The following is a 24,548-nucleotide window of genomic DNA, read 5'->3' as shown; positions in this document are numbered from 1 at the left end:
AAAGTGCCCACATGGGAACCAAACTCAAAATACCATTGACTGTTGAGAATGGAATGGTTAATGCTTCATGTCCTGCTACCTTTTACCTTTGTATAATCCTTCTCCCGAGGCTGTTTATATTTGCTTCTCTTCCTCTGTATTCAGCACATGCTCTTAATTGCAACCTTATAATAAATACCTATCCCTCTTTCTATGGGTAAAAAAGTGCTGATGCATACAAAGTGCTAAAATTAAATTCAGTTTTATGTGATGGAATGTTTCACAATATAAACATAGATCTTAAATTGAGTGTATATCCAGCTTTAAAGCACCCTGGGCAGAGTACATAGTATCATTTGGTTGATTCATCAGCAAAAAAGGAGAAATGCTGAAAAAGAAACCAGGAATAAATGAACTGGCATTCAGTAGTATATATATTCAGTTGCAAGTATGGAAATAATTGCTATAATTTAAATTAAGATACAACTAAGAGCTGGCTTATTATTTCTCTGGAAAGCATCTACTCTAGGCAAAAGGCTAGGCACAATTATCAGATAAAGGAGAATATTTGTAGGGTTGCAATGAGGGGATCTGTCACAAATATCATCAAGGACCACCCATCAATATCAAAAGAAACATGTTCATGTTTTGAGATAATCAGAAAAGGGCGTTCTCTTTTTCTTTTTCCTTAGCTTACATGAGCACATTTATTAATGACACATGAGAAAAGTCCTCTAGCTATAGAAAAATGGATGATTAGCACCTTAGTTGTATTCTACTATTTGGCAAAGTAGATCCAGAGTAGCGACTGGAACTCGTCTCTGGGGTCACATAAAAAAATCAAGTGAAATCACTATAATTTTGTCAGATTTAACACAAAAATGCCAAGGTTTCATGAGATCCAAACTTTATTATTGCACAGCCATTTAAAATTACTTTTTACAAATAGAATACTAATAGCTAACTTTCATATTCTCCAACAACTCAATTTCCACTCATAACTTCCTGATGGTTGAGATGGTGCTTTGGTTTTATAGATTAAAAATATGTATAAATTTCTTCTTCTCCAAATTTATCTGGAGTGGTTAGCTTCAGTTTATACTGCTATGTAGTTGACAGGAAGTGGAAAGTGGAAACAAAAATAATGAGATTTCTCAAAAAGGAACTTACATACATCAAGAAAGGACAAACTGTATTGATATTACATAATATATTCTGATTGCAGCATTTAATTTTTGTATAATTTAAAATGTGCTTAATGGAACAGAAGAACATACAAACACTTCCCCCCCACCCCTTTCGTCTTACTACTTGAGCTTTGCTAAATTTACTTTGATGTGTAGGTGTATACGTATATGGCACACATGAAGGCAAGAAGCATGCTTAAAAATAGTTGATTGTTGGGGGCAGATAACTCCATACTTTTATTTCCAACAAGGTAAAGTTGTTTTCCTTTATCAAAGGGTTTTGATTTTAAAACCAAAGAAGATTTTAAGAAATGAAGCTGCTTTTTCTTTCTTTAACACAGATCTTCTTAATTATATTTCCAGGTACTTTGTAAGATTAATTCTAATTCGCACATTCATATTTCATTTGGGGCACTATTTTTACTGGAAAGATCAGATAATTATATAAAGTAAAATGATAAATCTAGGCACTAAATAATAAATGCCTTTATGGCTGGCAGACTTCCAGTGGCTCAAGAAAATTGTTTCTGATGCTAGCTTGGAGCTGCAAAGATAAAAAGCAACATATTCAGCTAGGGAATAGTGTTCTTCTTTGTGGATCAAAAGTTGGACAGGTCTGTTCTAAAGTAATGGCATTAGCTAAGCTAGTCACAGGCCATGTTGCCCCTGGAAGAATTTGCTGCTTTGATTTAAATAGGGCTCTTGCCAGAAGTAGGAGAGGTCTAAGACATATGCTATAAAACTGAAATTGAATTGTACAACCTACATATAAGGAAATAATAAAACATCTTTAGCCTACATCTCCTTGTCCTTTTGACAACAAAATAACTTCTGCGAGATAGTATTATTCACCCTGGCTAAAAAAGCTGCCAGGAGTAAAATTCCAAGGCACCCATAAAAGCTGAATTTCTGGTATTTCTGGATTTTATTTTATTTTTTAAAGCAGGTTGCACAAGATATTTTTAAAAATTTGGGCTGCAGAATTAATTCTCTTTCACCATATGTTCTGCTTCAGATGGAATGGATTCCAGCAATATTCTAGCTCAATGGTTCTCAACCTTTTCTTTACCATGCACCGCACTTTAAATATCTTTTGTAGCCGGGGATCATGGCCATGGACCACCAAGACTTAACTCAAGATTTAAACCATAACATTTCTTCAAGCCTTTGTGGCCCTCGTGTGATGATATCACAGATGCCCAGAGGTCCATGGACCACAGGTTGAGAACCACTGTCCCAGTTGAAACATATACACTGGTTTCGCTCACCCAAAATAAGAAGTAAGAATCAAACATATATGTTACCTTCTTTGTAAGAGGAAAGTCATTTAGAGCAGAAACATTGCATTAAAGATCTACAGTCTGCTTGTCAACTGTACATGCGCAATGCTTCTGAATAGTGAAAAAATACATTATGAGCCAATATTGCTCCAGTATTTCAATTGCCTCTTCATATACATTTCCTGTAGGAATAATGTGATCATCAGATGTATGACTTTTTAAGTTCATTTCTTGCCTTTATATATAACACATCAATCTATATTTTTAATAGGGAAAAAAATCACTTTTAAAAATACGATAATGAAAAATAACTTCAAAGGCAGGACATCTCCAATGTCAAAAAGCTGACAAAACACAGACCTGATAAAACTGTCCCCAAGAGAATGATATATGCTTGGTTCGGAAGTTAATTTGGGAATACACCATAGGGAAAAAACTGGGAAAACAGAACTTAAGGTCAACAAAGAGCTGTTAGTTTTTCTCTTTACGTGTAACAATGACTCTGGCAGAAAGTTTGTAAGCTGAAAAAGAGTTTTATTTTGTTGGAAGAAATGTCCATCTGGGTTCAGTTCCAAGTGGGGAGAAAGACACTGGAAACATGGAGGCTATTTGGAAAGATGGTTTAATGGTGGACAGGACCACATGGTTTGAGGTCCTGGGCAAAGAGCACATGGGCGAGAGAGGGAGAGAGATTTATACCCTCTCTTGGAGCTTCCTGTTCCTGTGTAAGAAATGTACTCTGATTGGTTGTAAGAATCCCATGGGGCCATGCAAGGGTAACTTTGTAGGTTATCTTGAGTCCCAGGCCTGGTTGAATCTTTCTGGGTGATGATGTCATGAATGGGCTTTGGGCAATTCCTATTATGGCTTAATGGCTTGGTCCTGGTTTGGATCTTGAGTGATATTGAGTGAAATATTTTAGAAAATATTTCATTCTTCTAGGAGAGGGGTGGGTGCTAACTTCTTACAATCCCCTCCTTTTTGCCAAAATATGTGGGTGGAACACATGTTATTGGCAAAAGATTAAAAAACGGATCAGATCAGGGAGAATTGATGGGTGCTTTGCACCATTTTGGCATTGAAGGCATTGATAAGGGGAACAGAAAAGGATTCCTTCAGTGGCTTCCAAATGGAGAGTTTTCAACCATGAAGATCTAGCAGCCAGGGCAAAAATTCTGGAAAGAAATGTACAGTATCCACTTTTTTTAATGCCAATTATTTTCAGAAGTCAGCTATCACTTTCTGTGAGCTTCCAGTCAGGTTTCAAGCAAGCACAAGTCCCAAAATTCTTCACAGCCATGGTTTTCTTTTAAATAACTACAGGCTGCCCATTTCCAATGATTGGTTACTGAACTTGCCTTAGCTCTTACTTTAGTGCATCCAGGAATTGTGATTTCAAATTGAGGTTAGTCAGTGTACAATCAGGGTTATTTAATATTTTTACAATTACACACAATGAGCCCTGGGACTCCTACTCATGAGACCACCAATGATATATATATATATATATATATATATATATATATATATGTATGTATGTATGTATGTATGTATGTATGTATGTATGTATGTATATATATACATATATATATATATATATATACATACATACATACATACATACATACATACATGTGTGTGTGTGTGTGTGTGTGTGTGTGTTTTCGTAGATTTTCACGGGTGTAGGTATGCTGGTTTTGTTGTATTCGGGTCTTTTCCCGTGTAAGGTTGAGATTGTCTTTGCAACGTTTCGGCAGGATCTCACCTGCCATCTTCAAGCGTGGGCTCAAAATGTGGGCTTAAAATGGGAACGGAGCTGCCGTCTTTCTGTAAGTCTTGGTGGGAGGGGATGGGGTGCTGGCTTTGTTTCAGTAAGTGGAATGATTGGTTGTGTGGTTGTATCATGATTGGTAGATTGGTGCTGATTGGTGCAGGCTGTATGTGCATTGTTGTTTTGTATTGTAACGGCTTGGGTGGTGGGTGGTGTTCGTTTGTTGGCTAGGGCTGGTTTCCAGATGTTTGGTAGGCGGGAGGTATCATCACGTTTGTTCATGCTGTGGGGGTGTTTCTCTATTTCGATGGCTTCCATGATTATTCTCTTGTGGAGGTGTTCTGTTTTGGAGATTAACCTGGCTCCTTCAAAGTTGATTTCATGTCCTGTAGCTTTAAGGTGCTGGAAAAGGGAAGAAGTTTTTTCTTTTTTTCTTACTGCGTTCTTGTGTTCTGTGATGCGTGCATTTATCCTCCTGTTTGTTTGTCCTATGTATATTGCCGGGCAGATTTTGCATGGTATTTCACAAGAATATTCTGGACAAATTTCGCTTCTACCAGACAGAAATCTAAGGTGTTCAGAAGTTGTTGTGTCAACCAGCAAGCAGGGCAGTCGAAGGCCAAGATGCAAGGAGAACTTAGGTCATTGTGGCCGCAGGCAAGCAAGTGGTAGGATGGAGAGGGTGAGGCTGGTGGGCTTGCTGCTTCCTGCACCTGAAAAATAATAAGACCTCCCCAAAAATAAGGCCAACCCCTTATTTGGAGGGTCAAAAGAAAATAAGACCCTGTCTTATTTTCAGGGAAACACGGTAGGAGAGTGGTAGATGCTAACTTCCTACAAATTCAAAATGAAACCATAATAACAAGCCCTTGTTACAAGGCTTTTTGTACAAAATCTATATCAACAGGTGAATGCTAGGGAAAAAAAGCTTAATTGTGTTTTTTCTTTACTGTAGAATCATATCTACAATTGATGTTCCACACAATTCCATCTTATACTTAACAGCTTTTCCAATGTATGAGAAAAGATAGATTCCATTAAGATGTTCAGAGATGGAAATTAAAGCTGTGTCTAAAAGAATCTTTATCTATTCATCGAGGTCAGTATTTCTCAACTTGGCCACTTGAAAATGTGTGAACTCCCAGAATTTCCCAGCCAGCATGAGAAACATTGATCTATATACTAGCCTGCTCAAGTAGCTTATTTCTATTCTACCCAAACTCTTACTGTATGTCTATAACTTTAACTGGGTCAAACAGTGGCATTTGTTCATAATTTTGAACCAAAAACTCAACAATTTGAAACATCAGATGAGTTAGTTTACAGAATCCAATGAGAGTTCCATGGGATTGAAATTTGGCAAATATGTGGTTGTTTCAGTGCTGCCATGCTACTGCCCAGAGGTTCAGTAGACCAGTGCCACCCCAGCCCTTCAGAGACCAGGTAGGCTGGTCCCTTGATTGGCTGCAGGGGGCAGTCAGCACAGTCAAGCCAGAAGGAAATTAGAAGTTGCTTTTTTGTTCTGAGAAATACCTAGAATAGGAGTAAACATTATCAACTGCTTTCTACAGATTCTATGTTATAAATAGATTAATTTTCCTTTTTCTTTTTCTAAAACAAAGATTAAAAAGAAAAAAGGGAAACCCATATACTCTTTTTCTTTCTTTCTCTCCCTCTCTTTCCAATCATTAAATACTTCTCACTCTCTTAGTTTAGGATTTCAGGAGATTTGGTGCCTAAGTAGGCGTTTCCTTTTTCATCTCCTTATATTGTTTCCTTAATTTCCATTTTTCAGACCTCAGAGACACAAAGTTGGTCATAAGCATGCCTTTCGACTGATGGATTTGTGGCTGGTTCTATAGCAACAAACAAAAGCATGAGTCAGAAACTGGCAGGGAGCTATAAACACATTCCCTCCCCTGACATTGCCCAGAGATTGCTTAATTTCTAAGAGCCGCTATTGCTACACAACAGTCAGTTAAGTAGGGTCTGTTCACACTTTTGAATTATGGATCTGTTTCAAAAAATAGTGCTGACCCTGGTAATATAGTTGCATCAACAGAAGCTTAGACAATCATCCGTTTATTAGTCCTCAAAAACGTTGCAAAATTCTATGCTGCTTTTGCCAGCAGATGAAGCCCTTATTGGAACCAGGCAGTCCCCTGGACTCAATCTCTAAAACAGGTCTAAAGAATCTGCGGTCTGCCAAGCAATCTGCTGATTTTTTAAAAAAAAAAACAATAAAATCATCACCCCTGTTGCCACCAGCCCAAAAGATGCACTGCTGAGCAGCTCCAGTGCCTCCACCGCTATTGCTGACTGCAGCACTGCTAGACGCCAAATAGCTGTTTGGTGCACCTAGTGGTCCTTTTCAGCTCAGGATTTTCAATTCATCTACATGGCCTTTTTCCCTCTATAAATTGTGCAGGTTTGTTCTACAAGGTGATTCAGAGCACATAGGAATGCAAACATAATGCTTGTCTGAAACACCTCAAAGCAGCTCATGCTAATCCCAAGTGAAAGGCATGGCTGTGTTCCCATCCCTGTATTTTCCAGAATACTTTTGGACAATCAGGTCTAAGGCCCTAAATACACTCTTGGGATGTATTCCAACCTTGGGAATAAGCTGAATCTGCTGCACCTTTCTACCCTCAGTTATTAAAAACATAAGGTAAGACTCTAGACCAGTGATGGCTAACCTTTTCCGGACCAAGTGCCCAAAGCGTGTGTGTGAGTGCCCAAACCCCCAAAATGCAATGCGCATATGTCCCCTGTGTATGCTCCCAGCTTCTGTGCATGTGTCCCACCCCCACACATGCACGCCCCATCCTGCACATGCATGCTCTGCTCCACGCCGCCCCGTGCATGCACATCCTGCCCCCCCACGTCCCCCCATGGAGATGTGGGGCCCCCGCACACGCTCCATCCTCCGCACACCAGAGACCTGAAGACGAACAAGCTACCGGGAGGCCCATGTGCATGTGCGGCAGAACTGAACTGGAGTGATGGTTCACATGCCCACAGAGAGGGCGCTGCACGCCACCCTTGGCACGCGTGACATAGTTTCGCCATCATGGGTCTAGATCCTGTGAATTATTGTGTTAACGCAATTCAGAATTTTGCACACAAATCTGGTTGCAAATTTCTGGATTTGATAGAACAGGGAAATAGGACTAAGCATGTACTACATTTGGAAACAAAATGTAAAAAAGGCTTCGGGCTCATAGGAAGCATTTTAATCAATCTTTCAGTATGCATGTCAGGGAATACAAGTGCCCTGGATTCAATCTCTACAAGGTCTCCGCTTGTCTAAAACAAGAAGACTATGTAGGTCACATTCTGGATGTAGCTGCTCCAGTTTTCTCTGCAGTAAAAACCTTATCACTGGAACTCTCTGTACAAGGAAGCTTATATAGTTATTTGTCATTTAGGAAATTTGCTTAGGTCCTTTAATTAATTTGAATGAGTAGTTTTATCTCTGGCATTTGGAATAAACTTTTGTCATACTGTGATATGAATTCTTGTTTGTTATTGATTTCTGGTTCTTTGTCAAGAAGAGTATTTAGAATCTTCTTCCTATGTGTTCAGTTTAGGTATTTATTTGGATTTTTCATTATTTGCCAACTGGAGAATTTTACTATGATGTAGATGGGATTTATTGAGATAGACTTTTCAATAATAACTTAAAAAATCAACAGCACTTGCATGATGAAAAAGTTCTCCCTACTAATCAAAATGTCATGGTAGATCATGTTGAATAAAAAAAACCCACAGCTCCATCCCTATCTTTGAGGGTCAGAGGGCTTAGCTCAGGGGTGTCAAATTCACGTTGTCACAGCGTTCACATGACGTATCACAACTTTTTTCTCCTTCACTAAACCTGGAGTGGGTGTGGCCAGTGTGTGACTCATCTGGCCTGCGGGCCGCAAGTTTGACACCCCTGGCTTAGCTAGTCTATAACCCTATGTTGCAATTACAAAAACTAACACCTGCTTACAGCACCCACTCAATAGCTCTGACTCAGTGTTTCCATCCTTTTGGTGCCATTCATTTGGTGCTAGTCCTCTGCCGTTCTTCTTCCCAAGTGCAACTCATTTACTTGGTGGAGTTGCAGATGCATGTCTAATGATGGCTGTACCTGGTAGTAAGCCCTGAGTCAGTGCTGCCAGGTGATCACATTTTTTCCACCTCCACCCAACATAGACAAGCAACGTATCTGATCCTTAGGGCTAGGTCATTGGCAGCAAGCAATGAACATTTCAAGTCCCACCAACTTTGGCATTTGGCTCCTCTCTGCAAATTTAAGTGCTTCTGGTGGCCACCAACAGTTGCTGTTCCTGAGCTTGCTTGTTCCTAAATATACTTTGTATTTTGATGTGGGAGAGGAATGCATCAGTTTTCATTTTTCTTGCTTATTTGGTGGATGTGGAGTAAGAAAACAAGAAAAAAGAAGCAACAAAGGGATGGTTCCCTTGGTGCTGAATTAATTGGGATTGACTGATCCACTACTAGTATCATATTGTCATAGTTTCCTTGTATTTATTTACAAATTTGGTGTTATTAGTCCTTAACGTTTCCAAGCCATTTTCTTTAGAAACTTAGCACAGAAGCTTCATCAAAGCAAAATATAGTGAGAAATGTTAGATATACAGTAATTAAGTCCTTTACCATTTCTGAACCCACAGTACAACAAGCTGAATACATAAGCATGTTTCTTTCTAAAGAAAGAAACTAAAAAATGTTTCACCTGTTCCTGCTATAAGCCCCCCTCCCTCTCAGCAACTTAAACCGTTTTACAGTAGTTTTGGCCTGTCCCAAACATGTGCTGCAAAAATCTGGAGACCTACTGAATTGCTGTTGTTGCTTTTGCAACTCAGTTATAGTTGCACTACAAATAGTAGCTGTATGGAAATAGTACACCTAGCAGTGATCAAAGCTCCTGGATTATTATTTTTTTTAAAAATCAAAGCAAGTACTTCTGTGAACACCTCATACCAACCTACATTCATTGGCAAGTGGCCTATTTTAATTCTGGCAGGTGAGAAATTGTCTGGGTAGAGCCAAGTCAGAGATTTATTAGTTTTCATAGCTTTGTTTTCTAACTGGCAGTATTACTAAATTCTTGTCTAAGTTAGAGCAAGCCCTTTGCTTAAAGGAGCCCCTGGCAAAGTGCCATCTAGTTTCTTTTCCCCTCCCCTTTCTTCCATCTTCACAGATGTGCAATTATTTGGAAGCAACGCTGCTAGTATGTAAATAGAGCAGCCACTACATGAAATTAATGCTGATGGCAAGGAAATGGGTAAAACCATGTGCTTTATCCCGAGCCTCCTAATAGTACACGTTCAGGTGCAACAAGGGATATTGTTCCACAACTACACTGAGCAGCTGCTGTGCATAAAATAAAGGGAGGTATCATGTTGTCCACCTTAATCACCAAAATATCTTGAAGAATCTGAAGAAAGCAGCAGACAGATAGAAAGCCAACACAGTACTTTAAATTCCTTACAATGCCTTGTGGTCCCAGAGCACTATAGGAAAAAGTAACTGCGACTGCAAGCTGAATCACCTACCACAAAAAGTCCAATAGAAGTGCCAAAATACTGTCAATTATTAACTCTCTCCAGAACAAGCTTGCACAGCTTCTGAGTTACCTTGTATGTATGGCAGCCAACCAGATGTTCTTGAGTATCTGCCCCCACACATTTTTGTAATTTTAAACAGGAACTGGATTGGGCTCCACAACTCTGATTGCATCAACCATTACTGATAGACTGATTTTTTTCCCTCAGATCACAGACTGAGCAAACTTGGTGTAGAAGGTTTCCATGTTTAATTAAACTTGTCTGAGGCACTTGGTCTTTAACAACACTATGCTTTCTCCACCTGCTTCTGACAATAGACACATGTGCAGTGTCACCATTGCTCTGCCTTTAAGAGCAACTTTTAGGTGCAGACAATTCATAGTCTTAAGACTTTTCTGACATGGAGCTTCAGTCTTTCATGGCAAAAAAAAAAAAAGCACCTATGATAAGGTCTGCTTTTTTTTTTGCCAAAGTCTTTGCAAGTCCTATCCTCTTTTCTCAGTCCATCCTAATGGGTGGCTTGGAACACTTCTCCCTGCTTAATGCTCTATTTTTGGTTGATTAATTAGTTATTAATGTTTAAGCTTCTCATTTCCCTCCTGGCTTTGCAACCTAGACCAAAGCTGCTGTGTAGAATTTGGAAAGGAATTCACAAGCCAGTTGCCCAACCATTTTAGGTTTTAGGTTGCATTTATTTGTACGTACAACAGCCAGCTTGATATGGATATCGAACTTAATATGGGGATTAATATTTTATGTAAAAGAATTGCTAGAAAATTCAATGTAGGGAATCACTATTTCTGTTGGTACTTGAATTTTATTTTCAGAAATTGAGAATGTGAAATAGGCCAGGAAAATGGTTTGGAGCAAATCAGTCACTCTATTTTTCTCATTGATGAACTGTGTCAAATGATCTTAGATCAGTGTTTTTCAAACTTGGCAACATGCTGGCTGGGGAATTCTGGGAGTAGAAATTCACATATTGCAAAATTGCCAATTTTGAAAAGCACTGATCTTAGATGAATGATTAAGAAGAATGAGCTCATTCTGAAAACACTGCTCTTCAACACTTCTGCAAAATTTAACCAACTTAATTTTTAATTTTATTGCATGTTATGCCAAGTCCATTCTTTTGCTGGTTCACTCAGAGACATCTTATGAAATTGGTATTCTTTTGAATTGGTACCGGTAATAAATATTAAAGTATATAAGCCCCAATTCAAAATGTATCCAGAAGTATGTGATCCTAAATCAAAATGGAATTATAATTATATTAATTATGTGTGTGCTCATGTAATATACCAATAAAAAGAATATTTGTATCTCAGGTCTGAACTGTGGTCTCTGAGCTTAGTTGTTTTCTTGCAGACATTTCATTACCTGACAGGGTAGCATTATCAGTGATATTATAGGAGTGTTGATGATGTTACCTAGTTGGTTAATGAAACGTCTCACATAGTATAATTACATGGTCACACACAGAGATGTATATTTTCTTTATTATATAATATTTTTTCTAAACATTACAATTAAAAAGACAATTAATACAAAGTAGAAAATAAAAGGATACAAAGCAAAAATAGAAAGTGCAGAAAATAAAAAGAGAAATGAAAATAAAAATAAAAACAGGTTCACATTGGCTTCTGAAAACTAGGTATCTCCACTAACACATTTCATCTCCCTTCTGATGCTTCCTACAACAGTTTTGAGTACTTAAAAGAGATATCTTCACATGCACTATATTAGCTGATTAAGGAGATACAAAGAGGTGACATAGTGTAAAATATATTAGTATCTTGAAAAGGAGAATTGTGTACATATTAGCCTAGAAATGTGCTAATAATTCCTTTGATTTAATATTTTCCTGCTTTTGTTTGTTTTAAATCACAATCAGCTGTATTTTCACTAAAGCCATTATCCTAGCCTGCAGCTTACACATTGATCTAAAACATTGATCTAAAATTAAATAACCATACTGATTACTAAAACTTGGGTGAACAACTCCATTCTTCTGATGACTACAATATAATGCTACAGTACTAGTTGATCATACTATAATCAGGCCAATTTCAATCTATACTTCATAATCTTAAAGAACTATAAAGAGAGAGGTCATTATGATTTGATTAAGTTAACATTAGCTTCAACAAGTTTTTAGAGTGAACTTTTAGGGGTTGGGGTCTTTGCTGTAGGTTGTAGAGAGATAAAAATCTGGGTCAGGACCAGTATAGTTGTAGATACGAGTGCCAGGCAAATACTAAAATGGATTTCTACAACCTACAGCATACAAGACCTGCAAATCTGTAAGATACTAAATATGATCCTGGCCGGTGAAATTCCCCTCAAAATGAGTAATCAAACATTTAGACATTTACTAACAGCTGGTTCTCGAAGGTACAACAAGCTTTTGAAAATCAGAAGTAAAACAAATCCATGTTTGAGTATTTTACTACTTAAATTAAGATTTGGACAAAAATCTCTAGGCTATTTTTTGTTCTGCAAAGATTAGTAGTGTTTTCATTCTTTCATAAATCTTTCACAACTGGTGTTTTGTTTCAGCTTCTTTTTCACAAGTATGATGAAATTAGTCACTGCAACTGTTCCCAGTGGCCACTGGACTGCTTTCAAAACAAAGGAATAATTTTGCAAGAAAAGTGTAGGAGTAAAGACAGATCAGAACATTTTTAGATCATAAGACTATAAAGCATAGTTTCAAAGAGAGAAAGTGGAGCTTTTTTAAAAGCTGAAACAAAGCTGATTGGTTCATTTTTATGGGGCACACATAAGCAACTCATGGGCTGTGTACATAGCCACCAGCATCCCTTTTGAAGCCACTACAGTAACCCTCAGTGGATCAGGGCAATAATAAGTAAAGCTTCTTTTAGAAAGGTGTGGCTTAAGGCACCTTTGGAAAAAAAAACCAGACATGTTTACCTTTTGTCTGAGGTAAATCAGTGTTATTTCCTCCTTTGGTTTTGAAGAGGAGTTTTAAGAAGCAAAATGGTATCCTAAGGTTTAGGCATTCAATTTTATCTCATTTTTATAATTGTTTGTTCATCTTTCAGAGATTTTAAAAATAAACCTCCACAATCTAGAGAAAACATGCAGAGCATGGCTTCTAGAATTCTTTCCAACTGTCTCATCAACTATGGGCATAGGAGGTGTCTATTTTATTTGGTGTAATATTATGTCTTCTGCCTCTGTCTGTGTGTGTGTGTGTGTGTGCGCGCGCGTGTGCCAACAAATAGATTCTTTTCTGTTCTTTCCTTGCTTTGTGTCTATGGGTGCTTCTGTGTATACATGTGGTGAAAAGTACCTCCCTGTTACGTTTTGAAATGAGTAGCTGAAACTAGTTGCTGAAGTTCTCACTCAGGTCCACTGTTGAAGCGGGAAAATACTTTGTTCTGATTGGTTGACCGGCTGACAGCTTCCTATAAAAGGAGCATTGTCAGCCAGGCTGTTGATGTTGTTTGTATGAACTAAATAAAAAGACCTTTGCTGAAATCACTCTGGCTTCGCTTCCATTCTCACCCCGAATATAACACTCCCCACCAGCAATCAGGACCCAGATGAGAATAGCTTAACTCCAACATTAACATCAGACCAACAATCAAATGAACAATACCCCAACCAAGGAACTGACAAACAAGCCAACAGCAAGCAGCCCAAAGAATCTCTAAGGCCACGTCCACCAACACTGACAGGGCAAACTATTAGAATATAAACTGAGACCAAAGCCCACTCCTTACTAGCACTGATGATGTTACCTAGTTTGGGTAACAAAATGTCTGCAAGAAAACAAACTCAGAGAGCACCAAAGACCCCTCATTTCAACCCTGAGCCACAAAAACTCTCCTTTATTGGCAGGCCTAGACTTCCTAGTCTCCTGATTTCTAGCCTGGCATCTTAACCACTAAACCAAGCTAACTGTTTATTAATAGAGAAAGATGGAACTTTAGTAACTTGGATGTTCCTCATTGCTTCCTATGTGTAGTGGAACTAGAATAAATTGTGCCAAATACAAAGATATATACAAAAATATAATATTTAGTTATTATATTTATATCCTGTCACAATCAAATATAGAGTCTCAGGTTGCAGAATGAATTGAGTTTGTTTAAAGATATAGTTTTAATTATAGTATACTAGACTTAACTATGATTGTTTCTTATACAAAACAGGAAACATCAGGAAGATTTTTTAAAAAATAAACTTGGCCTGTTATTAAATTTTTGGAAATAATCCTTATATTTGTCCTATTGAAAATGCAAGTCACCATTTATTGCCCAAATTTTGCATGAGGAATCCAGTAATATTTATAGTCCAATCAAGCCAAACCAAGAGAGATCTGTAAGATGAGTTTTCTCTACTTTGCTACTTCATAATGCTTATTTATGTCCCATGAGCTATTGATTGAAGACATCTTTTAAATGAAAAATCATTAATGCACATCCATTAAATATCCATTGGAGGGCAGGACTAGATGTCCTAATAGCTACTACTAGATCAGCAATAATACTTAAAATGTAGTTTTACATCAAGCTATACATTTTTTTTTCATTGCTATGATGGATGGAACAATTTTGATGCTTTTTTTAAATAATTCCAGCATCAGGTAGACAGCTGAGACCCGAAGATACAGAGGCAGATGGTGAGGCCGATGCAGAAGATGATTCTGTAAGTAATCCAGATTTCTCTATTAGTTTTAATTGGGAATTGCAAAGCTTCATTTCCTTTACAATAGAACCTCACAGCAAGAAATCAAGCCTCATCTAATCAAATAACAAACGAAATTAAACCATTCTTCTTCCTGAATTTAATCAAAATCTGCTCTTGAAAGCCTCTGCTCAACCTGGCCCAAACAAAGTTATTTGTTTGAAACAAATGTTTACTACTGTTAAGTATTAAATACACAGTTAAGCATATTCAATTATAACATTATTGTAACAGTTTTAATGGGTTATGATTTACATTTGATTTTGACACAATATTAATTGAAACTATTCAGAAATCATTATCAAGCTTTTAATTAACGTGAACCTGAACAACTTTAGTCACAAGTTAAACTAAACTAGAGCCTTCTAAAACAAAACAAAAAATCAATTGCATGTGTTAGTAGAGCATCTAAAGGAGATACGGGATACATTTAATGATCGCTTGTTCAGAAAGTGACTGAACTTATAATGATGCTGGACAGGTAGTACTTATGTCCAGCTCTCATACTTACGTTGGTTGCCGTATCCCTGCAGGCATGCAATCACGATCAGCTCCTAGCTCACGATTACAATGCCACAACATCCTAACATCATATGATCACTATTTGCAACCATTTGGCTAACTTCTTATAGTCAGGTTAATGGGAAAGCTGGCAGGAGGTCATAAATGAAAGCCATGTGATGTTCTTGCTTAATGACCCATGGTGATTCACTTAATGACAATGGGAAGTACCAGAATTTTGGTCATTAAGTGACATTATGGTTTATAGCCACAGCACTTAGCAATAGAAATTCTAGTCCCAATTATCATTGTTGTAAGGACTACTTTTATTATATCCATTTGGCTAATTAAATAAGAATTTGGCATTATTCAGTATCCTGTTGGATAAAATTAAAGAAAGATATATAATCCTTTTTTTCTCTCACAATAATTTTTTTTAAAAAGCCCATGAAAATAATAGGAAAGCAAATTCAGGAAATAAGGGTACGCTAATGGTATTTCTCTATTTCTATAGATCAGTGAAGTGACAACTGAAAGTATAAGACCTAGGCCACAAGGATCTTCTCCAGTGTATGAATATTGCATAGAAGATGAATATTTTAACAAAAAGGTAAGACTCAAAATGAAAGAGTTCATAGCATACGGCAACACCTTTGGAGCCATTGATAGTTTTTATGCCTTCCTTAGCCCCTTAAAATTAAACACAAAATTAATATTGATTGGCTTAAGGGGTACCCATTTTTCCTTCCCTGTATACTCTGCAAGAGTATCCTGGGGAAAATGTTATGCCATCATTTATTATCACTTTCATATGATGTAATGAATCAGAAATGAAAAGGAAAGCTGCAAGATTGCTTAACGTAATGAAAAAATAGCTTTTAAGGTAAATTTAGAGGGTTGTCTCTTTTTTAAAAGAAAAGTAATTCTTATCCAAAGTACACCAGTTTTTGTGGTCCAGCCACAGGGAAAGATAGAAGGTGCTGAAACTCCCAGCTTTCGAAGTGAAAAGGCAGATGAATGTACTTATACATCAAATTCCCAGCATGAAGAGCAAGAAATAAATAAGCATTGTGTGTGCACTTGCACACAGTTGCTGATGGTAAAAGCACTCTCTGGGCGATTTACAATGTCAGCATTATTTGCATATTGTTCCCAACAATCTGGATCCTCATTTTACCAACTTTGGAAGGATGGAAGGCTGAGTCAACTTTGAGCCCCATCAAGATCGCACTCCAGGCTGTTGGCAGAATTAGCTTGCAATACTGCATTGTAACCACTGCACCACCTGGGCTCCTACACATTTGCACGCAGAGTTGCCAGCAGAAAGTGATTGGCAACAGAGCATAGTATGTACATTTACATGTAGCACTGCTGGCCCAGAGAGTGGTGAATGTGCATTGTATTACACATTTTGCTGAAGTCAACTGGGAAAGCCATGAAGCATGATAGTCTATGAGGTTGGGGGAGCACAGAGAACGGTATTCTCTATAACAAAAGTTGAGGCAAGGGTGTTTTAAAGTCCTCGACTTGCGACCGGCCAAAACTCTTCGACCTACAACCGGCACCAAATCCTCGACTTATGACCAGTCAGCCCGGTAACAAAAGGACAGCTCTCATTGGCTGAGACACGCCTGGCTGAAGCGGGACTTTTACTGCACACCCATTGGTTGTTCTGTTTGACAGCTTTAGTATAAATAGCTGACAAGCAGAGCATGGTGCTTAAGTTGTTCTATAGTTGTTCTGTTGCTGTTAACGCAATAAAAATTGTTTTGAGGTTACCTCAGCGTGTCTCCTCCCAAGGTGTACTCTTGTCGTCAGTATAAATCAGGAGTGATGCCACGATAGGGGGCTATGACAAATTTGTTTAAGGCTAGCTTCATGTAAACTGCAGAACTTTTGCCCCACATGTTGATTACAAGGCAGTTAACTGGGGGGGGGGGGAGTTAATTAACTATGTCAGGTCCTAGAAATATCTAAATCCTGTTTATATGTTACCTGCTTTTGTGTGGTCTACCAAACTGCCTCAGCCTGCTCAGGTGGGGTATCCATATTGGCAAATGATGATCCTGGAAAAGCTATCCTTGTATCTGAGGAGGTGCAGGGTATACTTCATAGTCCACTCCACCATTCTCCTTGGAGGCCAGTTTTGCCATTTGTGCTCTGTTGACATTTTGTCCAAACACTGTCAGTGGAACTATGCTACCATCTGAGATATATGGATTTCTGAGGTGTCTTCCTTTGCTCCATACCCCCTTCGATGTCGTACAACTAAGCATTAAAGATTGCATGTTTATTTCCAGCTTCAGCAAGATATAGAGAACAGACAAAGAAGAGACTCCACCTTCAAAATGAGTGATTCACAGGTGAGATTAAGTACCTGTTAAGCTTCAGGTGTGACTTTCAATGTAGGAAAGCGCTGTGCTAGAGTTCTTCAAAATCCTGGGTCTTATTAGATGACAATTGATTTTTTTACTTGCATTAGATAAGTACAGATATTAAACAATGTGAACTTTTCACTCAGTCACTTTTTGTAATTGAAACTGAACTTCTGAAACGGAAATATCACTACACTATTACGTAATCACACTAATATTCTGTCACTCTAATATAATTTTAAAATAAGCAAGTTATATGCATTCTGCACCCACTATCACATTCTGCATTTTATTAATGCCTCTGCACACACAGGCCTGAACACATTCACAGCAAATGATTGGCCCAGGCAGCACTGGTAGCACTGCTGCAGCTAGAATTGGTCCTTTACATCGAATAAGTGATTGGAGCTATCCAAACTGGCAAACCCTATCTGGAAGAAGCCATTAATGTTGTATTTTTAAGTAAACAATTATATTACCCTAGTATTTTTCAAAATTAAGTACTAGAAATTAAGGAGTGTGAGAAAGATCTGTAAGTACTAGTTGAACAAGCAGAATTATGCAACTACTGAAATACTCAATGCAGCCTTGTACTGCTTTAGTGCTTTAGCAGAAGTGTTGCATCTAATTACAAGAAGTAATATTTCTTTGGTCAGGCCATAAGTCTCCCCTCCCCTTAAAAAGAATATGGAGAAACTGGAATAGGTTGAGAGAAAAGATATCAGACTGGGAAACAATGGAAAGCTTGGAAAGCAAGCTGTATGAGAAATTAATAAAGAAATCAAGGAGTCTGGTATAATTAGCTGGGGAGTGGGGGGGGGGAGAGAAAACTAAGGAGTAATGCAGGTACCTAAAAGCTTATTACATGGAAGAGAAGGCAAATCAATACAGTTATTTTCAACAAATATATTTTATAATTTTATGAGTTGCTGGTGACTGTAAATTGTATTGTCAGAGGAATGAAGATCAGTGTTCTGCCGGTGTGTGTGGGGGGTGGGGTGTGTTCAGGAACATGTGGCTTTTGAAAAATTATCATACATATGTATGATATTAAGTGTAGACATTTTAGATGGAAGATTTTATCTGGCTAGATATTTTATCATTGCTGACTGTTTAATTCTCATTTAAAATTACTTGTCTTCTATTCTAAAAATACCAGAGTGATGTTTATATCTTCTAAAAATCTTTATCTGCCTGTCATGGATCATTAAGAAATATTAATATGTTCTTGTCAAATCCTACATTCTGATCTTATGATGTAGGCTTATGCACATTACACATCCAGCAAGCTGGTAATAAATCTAATCGCTAAAAAAGCCCTTGTTATCTGTGTTATAATTTTGCTTGTCTTTTGGTGCTAGTAAATGTTTGTGGCTCTTTAGTAAATTTAATATGTGCTATTTCTGGCAATGTACTATGGTCAAGGTTAGGATTATGTTAGTGACAGTGTGAATGACATCATGATATAAATGAATTGAAGAATAAACTAATTTAGAGATGAGATTTAATAGCATACCTTTTGGAATGACTAGGAATCTATGGAAGTGACATTACAAACCGATGTGGAATCTGGCGCAAGTGGATTCAGTGTAGCTGGTGGGGGAGCCGATGGCATATTTGTGAAGCAAGTGCTCAAGGAGTCCCCAGCCTCAAACCTATTTAGTCTAAGAGAAGGTACAGTATTGCTCTTGTATTATATTTACATTTTCTCTTAAAACTATTTACTAAGATAATTGTGATATCTTTGAAGCATACATTAAAAAAAGTAATAACCATACAGTACTTTTTTAAAAGTATGCATACCTATTGAACGATAAACATGCTGCAGGGCAGGGACAAAATAGTACAAGTAGTCCTCAACTTACGACTGGATCAAAGTTATAATGGACCCACAAAAAGGTACATATGACTTGGATTTGAAGATCTGATGGTTGCTCTCCACCACCACCACCGTCATATGATTGCATCTTGGGCGCTCAGCAACTGGCCTGTGTTTATGGCCATTTGCAACATCTTGCAGTCTCATGACTGTAGTTTACTTTGTTTATTTGCCAACTGCAGTGTTCAGCCATATTCACTTACAGAAAAGACTGTAAAATTGGGCATGGTCACTTGATGACCTGCTTAATGACCAATGTAATTTACAACCATAATTCTGGGCTCAGTTACATTTGTAAGTTGAGAACATCCTGTATATACTTCTAAAAAGTGAATGAAAAGTAGTATGCTTTGCAAATTCAGACAAGGAACCAGGGGATTTATCTGATAGTCTGAATGCCTTGTTTCTGTTTTCCAGGTGATCAGCTTTTGAGCGCCACAATCTTTTTTGATAATATCAAATATGAAGATGCGCTTAAAATACTACAGTATTCTGAACCATACAAAGTACAGTTCAATCTTAAAAGAAAATTTGTTGGGAAAGATGAGCTGGAAGCAATACATTCTGTAACACAGTCCAAAAAGGAAAAATTAAGTCAGGTAATATATTGTTCTTTAATTATACTATGGATTAAGCTGTACATCATGAAAAACTACCCATTAATGAAGTAATTTTAGAACTTTTTTTAAAAAAAATTCCCCACCCTATCCACAGGGAAATAAAATTTTGAGGACAGGTGGCTTGCTTAGGTTCTGGTTCTTCCCTAGAATAAATACAATGAAAATACAGGGTCTTTCAAAGTCAGGCTGCATGGAGAATTTCTTATATACATTATTTTAATTGTTTGAATTGATTGCGGTTTTCTTCTAAGTATTGCATCCCTGAGATTTAGATGAAAAAAAGTATCACATCTCACTCAGAAAGAAATTATTGATTGTGTACAATGAAATATTAACAGTTAAAAACAGTATATAAAAGTTAGAAAATTTGGAAAGAGACTATGTGATAAAAAAATTAATTTTAAAAATTAATGAAAAGGTGAAAACCATCATTCCCTATATACCACTGATACTGATACCTCTGCACCAATTGCCAGTTGGCTTCCAGATGCAATTCAAGTTTCTGGTTGTCACCTTTAATGTCACCTTCATAGTTCAGGGCTGCCCACCTAGGATCATTTAGTGGAGAGGTCTTGTATCTTCTTGAACAGACACTACCACCTATGGATGCTACATAAGCAAATTTTTAAATTGTGTGTTGTTGTTTTTTATTATTCCTGATCCCATTTGCACAAATGGTATTTATTTTAATTCAAATTATATATTTGGGGAGTTGATTATGGTATACTATAATCCTTATAATTAAAAAATAAAATGATATAAATAATACTCCATATACATTTTTTCCTAAACAAACATATTTATTTTAGAATTTTTTTCCCCAGGGAATGGATACAATGGAAATATCTGAGAAGACAATATCAGAGGAAGATAAAGCAAACTTAATTGTAAAACAAAGAGTCGGAAGACCAAAAAGAACCAAAAAGGATAGACTCTCGTGGCCAAAATTCCAGTCAATTAAGGGAAAGAAGATTTTGGGGCACAGAAGATCTCGAAGTACATCAGATGCATATGAACATGGAATTCCAGATGTTTCTCCTACAAGCACAGATACAGAATCACAATTCCAGCCAGAAGAAATTCATGGAAAAGTTAAAAAGCAAAGCCAAAAGAAACTAAAGTTTCCAACAATTGGATTTAAGATGCACAAAAGTAAACAAGAACCATATGAAATAAATCCATTCAAAGAATATGAGAATGCTACTGCTGTGGAACTCTCAGAGGTAATGACAAAAGAGTATACTTCATTAGATGTAGACAGAAAATCAAAAGAAAAAGAGCCAAAAAGAGGTGTATCAGACACAGTATTTCCCCTTCCACAACATACAAGAAAATACCCTGATGTTGAACTAACTATTACAAAATCCAAAGAGAAGAAATTAAAATCCAATATAGAATTTACAAAACAAGAGCCTACCGTTACAACGACACAGATGAAAACAGCAGTAATTCAAACAAAAGACATTACAGACTCTCAGATCAAAGTTTCACAAAATATTCCAAAAACGAGGAAAAAAAAGCAAAAAGATTCAAAAGTACAAATTGAAACCCAATATCAGAAAGAGGAAAAAGGAAAAGAAATAAATATTGCTAGCAAGTATTCATTACCACAAACTGAAGCTCCCAAAGTTGAGACGGACATCAAAATACCTAAAATGGATTTCTCCCTTCCCAAAGTTGACCATAAGGCTACCAAACCTGAACTTAAGATGGGGGAAATTACTGCTGATATAAACATCTCAAAATTTGACGTAAAGGCAACAGCAGCCCAGGAAATTTTGGAATTGAAAACAAATATTACCTCAGATGAAATTCGTACAGATGGCTCAGCCATTACACTGGAAGATGAGGAATCTAGGTTCAAAATGTTAAAATTACAAATGCCCAGGTTTGAGATATCACTTCCCAAACAGAAAGGTATTCCACAGGGAGAACTTTCCATATCTTCCATGGAAGCAGACTTCCCCAAAACTGGACTGAAAACAGAACTGAAAACTGCAAAGATTGAAGCTGACGATAAGTTGACAGAAGTGGAGATAGGGGAGAAGGGCAAAATCAAAATGCCTGTACTAAAGATGCCTAGTGTCAAGGTTGCCCAACTCAAAGCACCAGAAGAAGAGATCTCCTTGCCAAAGGTTGAGACTGACGTCACCCTCCCCAAAGAAAAAGCAGAAGTGTCTGTTGGTGCAGCTGCCACAAAATTGCCAGAGGCTGAAGGCACTATCGACGGGGGAGGACTGAAGATACACATGCCAAAGTTCAAGATGCCCAGCATGGGATTCTCTAAACCAGACATCAAGGGTCCCAAAATAGATGTAGATGTCAGTATGCCTAAAGTGGACGTTTCTCTTCCTGAAGCTGAGCTCCACGTCGAAAGGCCGGAGGTGAAGGGAGGAGATATTACCATATCAGCACCAGACGTAAAGATTCCAAAGGGCACGGCCAGTCTGGAACTAAAAGCTCCCGAAGTAGATGTAGAGGCTTCTCCTGGAAAGGTTTCTGTGCAGGGCCCTGATTTTAAGTTTGAAAGCGGGGATAGGAAGTTCCATATGCCCAAGTTCCAAATGCCAAAATTTGGAATTTCACAGCCCAAAGGAAAAGGTATCCCAGAGGCAGAAATCAGCATACCTTCTGTGGAAGGAGAGCTCCCAAAGACAGAATTGAAAGCAGAAGTGACACTTTCCTCTGCAGAACTTGGGACCGATCTTAAGCTTCCACAAGTGGAGGTAGATGCCCCTCGTTTGGACGTGGAGATTGGCGATAAGAGCAAAATCAAAATGCCTGAAGTGAAGATGCCTAGCGTCAAGGTCCCAAAGCTCAAAGGGCCAGAAGTAGGGGTCACCCTGCCAAAGGTTGAGACTGACATCACCCTTCCCAAAGGAAAAGCTGAAGTGTCTGTTGGTGCAGCGGCCGTAAAATTGCCAGAGGCTGAAGGCACTATCGACGGGGGAGAACTGAAGGTACACAAGCCAAAGTTCAAGATGCCCAGCATGGGATTCTCTAAACCAGACATCAAGGGTCCCAAAATAGATGTGGATGTCAGTATGCCTAAAGTGGACGTTTCTCATTCTGAAGCTGAGCTCCATGTCGAGAAGCCGGAGGTGAAGGGAGGAGATATTACCATATCAGCACCAGACGTAAAGATTCCAATGGGCACGGCCAGTCTGGAACTAAAAACTCCCGAAGTAGATGTAGAGGCTCCTTCTGGAAAGGTTTCTGTGCAGGGCCCTGATCTTAAGTTTGAAAGCGGGGATAGGAAGTTCCATATGCCCAAGTTCCATATGCCAAAATTTGGAATTTCACAGCCCAAAGGAAAAGGTATCCCAGAGGCAGAAATCAGCATACCTTCTGTGGAAGGAGAGCTCCCAAAGACAGAATTGAAAGCAGAAGTGACACTGCCCTCTGCAGAGCTTGAGACCAATCTTAAGCTTCCACAAGTGGAGGTAGATGCCCCTAGCTTTGACATTGATATTGGAGATAAGGGCAAAATCAAAATGCCTGAAATGAAGATGCCTAGCGTCAAGGTCCCAAAGCTCAAAAGGCCAGAAGTAGGGGTCACCCTGCCAAAGGTTGAGACTGACATCACCCTTCCCAAAGGGAAAGCTGAAGTGTCTGTTGGTGCAGCGGCCGTAAAATTGCCAGAGGCTGAAGGCACTATCGACGGGGGAGGATTGAAGGTACACAAGCCAAAGTTTAAGATGCCCAGCATGGGATTCTCTAAACCAGACATCAAGAGCCCCAAAATAGATGTGGATGTCAGTATGCCTAAAGTGGACCTTTCCCGTCCTGAAGTTGAGCTCCACCTTGAGAAGCCAGAGGTGAAGGGAGGAGATATTACCATATCAGCACCAGACGTAAAGATTCCAATGGGCTCAGCAAGCCTGGAACTCAAAACTCCCGAAGTAAATGTAGAGGCTCCTTCTGGAAAGGTTTCTGTGCAGGGCCCTGATCTTAAGTTGGAAAGTGGGGATAGGAAGTTTCAAATGCCCAAGTTCCATATGCCCAAATTTGGAATCTCACTGCCCAAAGGAAAAGGTATCCCAGAGGCAGAAATCAGCATACCTTCTGTGGAAGCAGAGCTCCCAAAGACAGAATTGAAAGCGGAAGTGATACTGCCCTCTGCAGAGCTTGAGACCGATCTTAAGCTTCCACAAGTGGAGGTAGATGCCCCTCGCTTGGGCGTGGAGATTGGCGATAAGGGCAAAATCAAAATGCCTGAAGTGAAGATGCCTAGCGTCAAGGTCCCAAAGCTCAAAGGGCCAGAAGTAGGGGTCACCCTGCCAAAGGTTGAGGCTGACATCACCCTTCCCAAAGGGAAAGCTGAAGTGTCTGTTGGTGCAGCCATCGTAAAATTGCCAGAGGCTGAAGGGACTATCGATGGGGGAGAACTGAAGATCCACAAGCCAAAGTTCAAGATGCCCAGCATGGGATTCTCTAAACCAGACATCAAGAGCCCCAAAATCGATGTCGATGTTAGTGTGCCTAAAATGGACGTTTCTCTTCCAGAGGCTGAGCTCCACGTTGAGAAGCCAGAGGTGAAGGGAGGAGATATTACCATATCAGCACCAGATGTAAAGATTCCAACGGGCTCAGCAAGCCTGGAACTCAAAACTCCGGAAGTAGATGTAGAGGCTCCTTCTGGAAAGGTTTCTGTGCAG

General features: G+C 38.5%; 1 protein-coding gene across 3 annotated transcripts in view; it reads left to right on the top strand.

The window, feature by feature from the left end:
• The window catches only part of AHNAK2 (AHNAK nucleoprotein 2), a 55,090-nt gene that overhangs the window by 16,897 nt on the left and 13,645 nt on the right, over positions 1 to 24,548 (top strand). For 2 of the 3 annotated variants that reach the window (XM_081935673.1, XM_081935671.1), the window contains exons 2-7: positions 14,409 to 14,476; positions 15,531 to 15,626; positions 17,317 to 17,379; positions 18,924 to 19,065; positions 19,688 to 19,869; positions 20,715 to 24,515. In XM_081935673.1, the coding sequence (XP_081791799.1) occupies positions 17,365 to 17,379; positions 18,924 to 19,065; positions 19,688 to 19,869; positions 20,715 to 24,515 (4,140 nt within the window). In that variant the 5' untranslated portion in view covers positions 14,409 to 14,476; positions 15,531 to 15,626; positions 17,317 to 17,364. Of the gene's footprint in view, positions 1 to 14,408; positions 14,477 to 15,530; positions 15,627 to 17,316; positions 17,380 to 18,923; positions 19,066 to 19,687; positions 19,870 to 20,714; positions 24,537 to 24,548 lie in introns of all 3 variants that reach the window. The other variant, XM_081935672.1, reaches the window with a different exon arrangement.

This window comes from Natrix helvetica (assembly GCF_964273705.1).
Source record: "Natrix helvetica genome assembly, chromosome: 1".
In the NCBI taxonomy this organism is placed as follows: Eukaryota; Metazoa; Chordata; class Lepidosauria; order Squamata; family Natricidae; genus Natrix; species Natrix helvetica.
The sequence above is the reverse complement of the archived record's forward strand: the minus strand, read 5'-3'. Positions and strand labels throughout refer to the sequence as shown.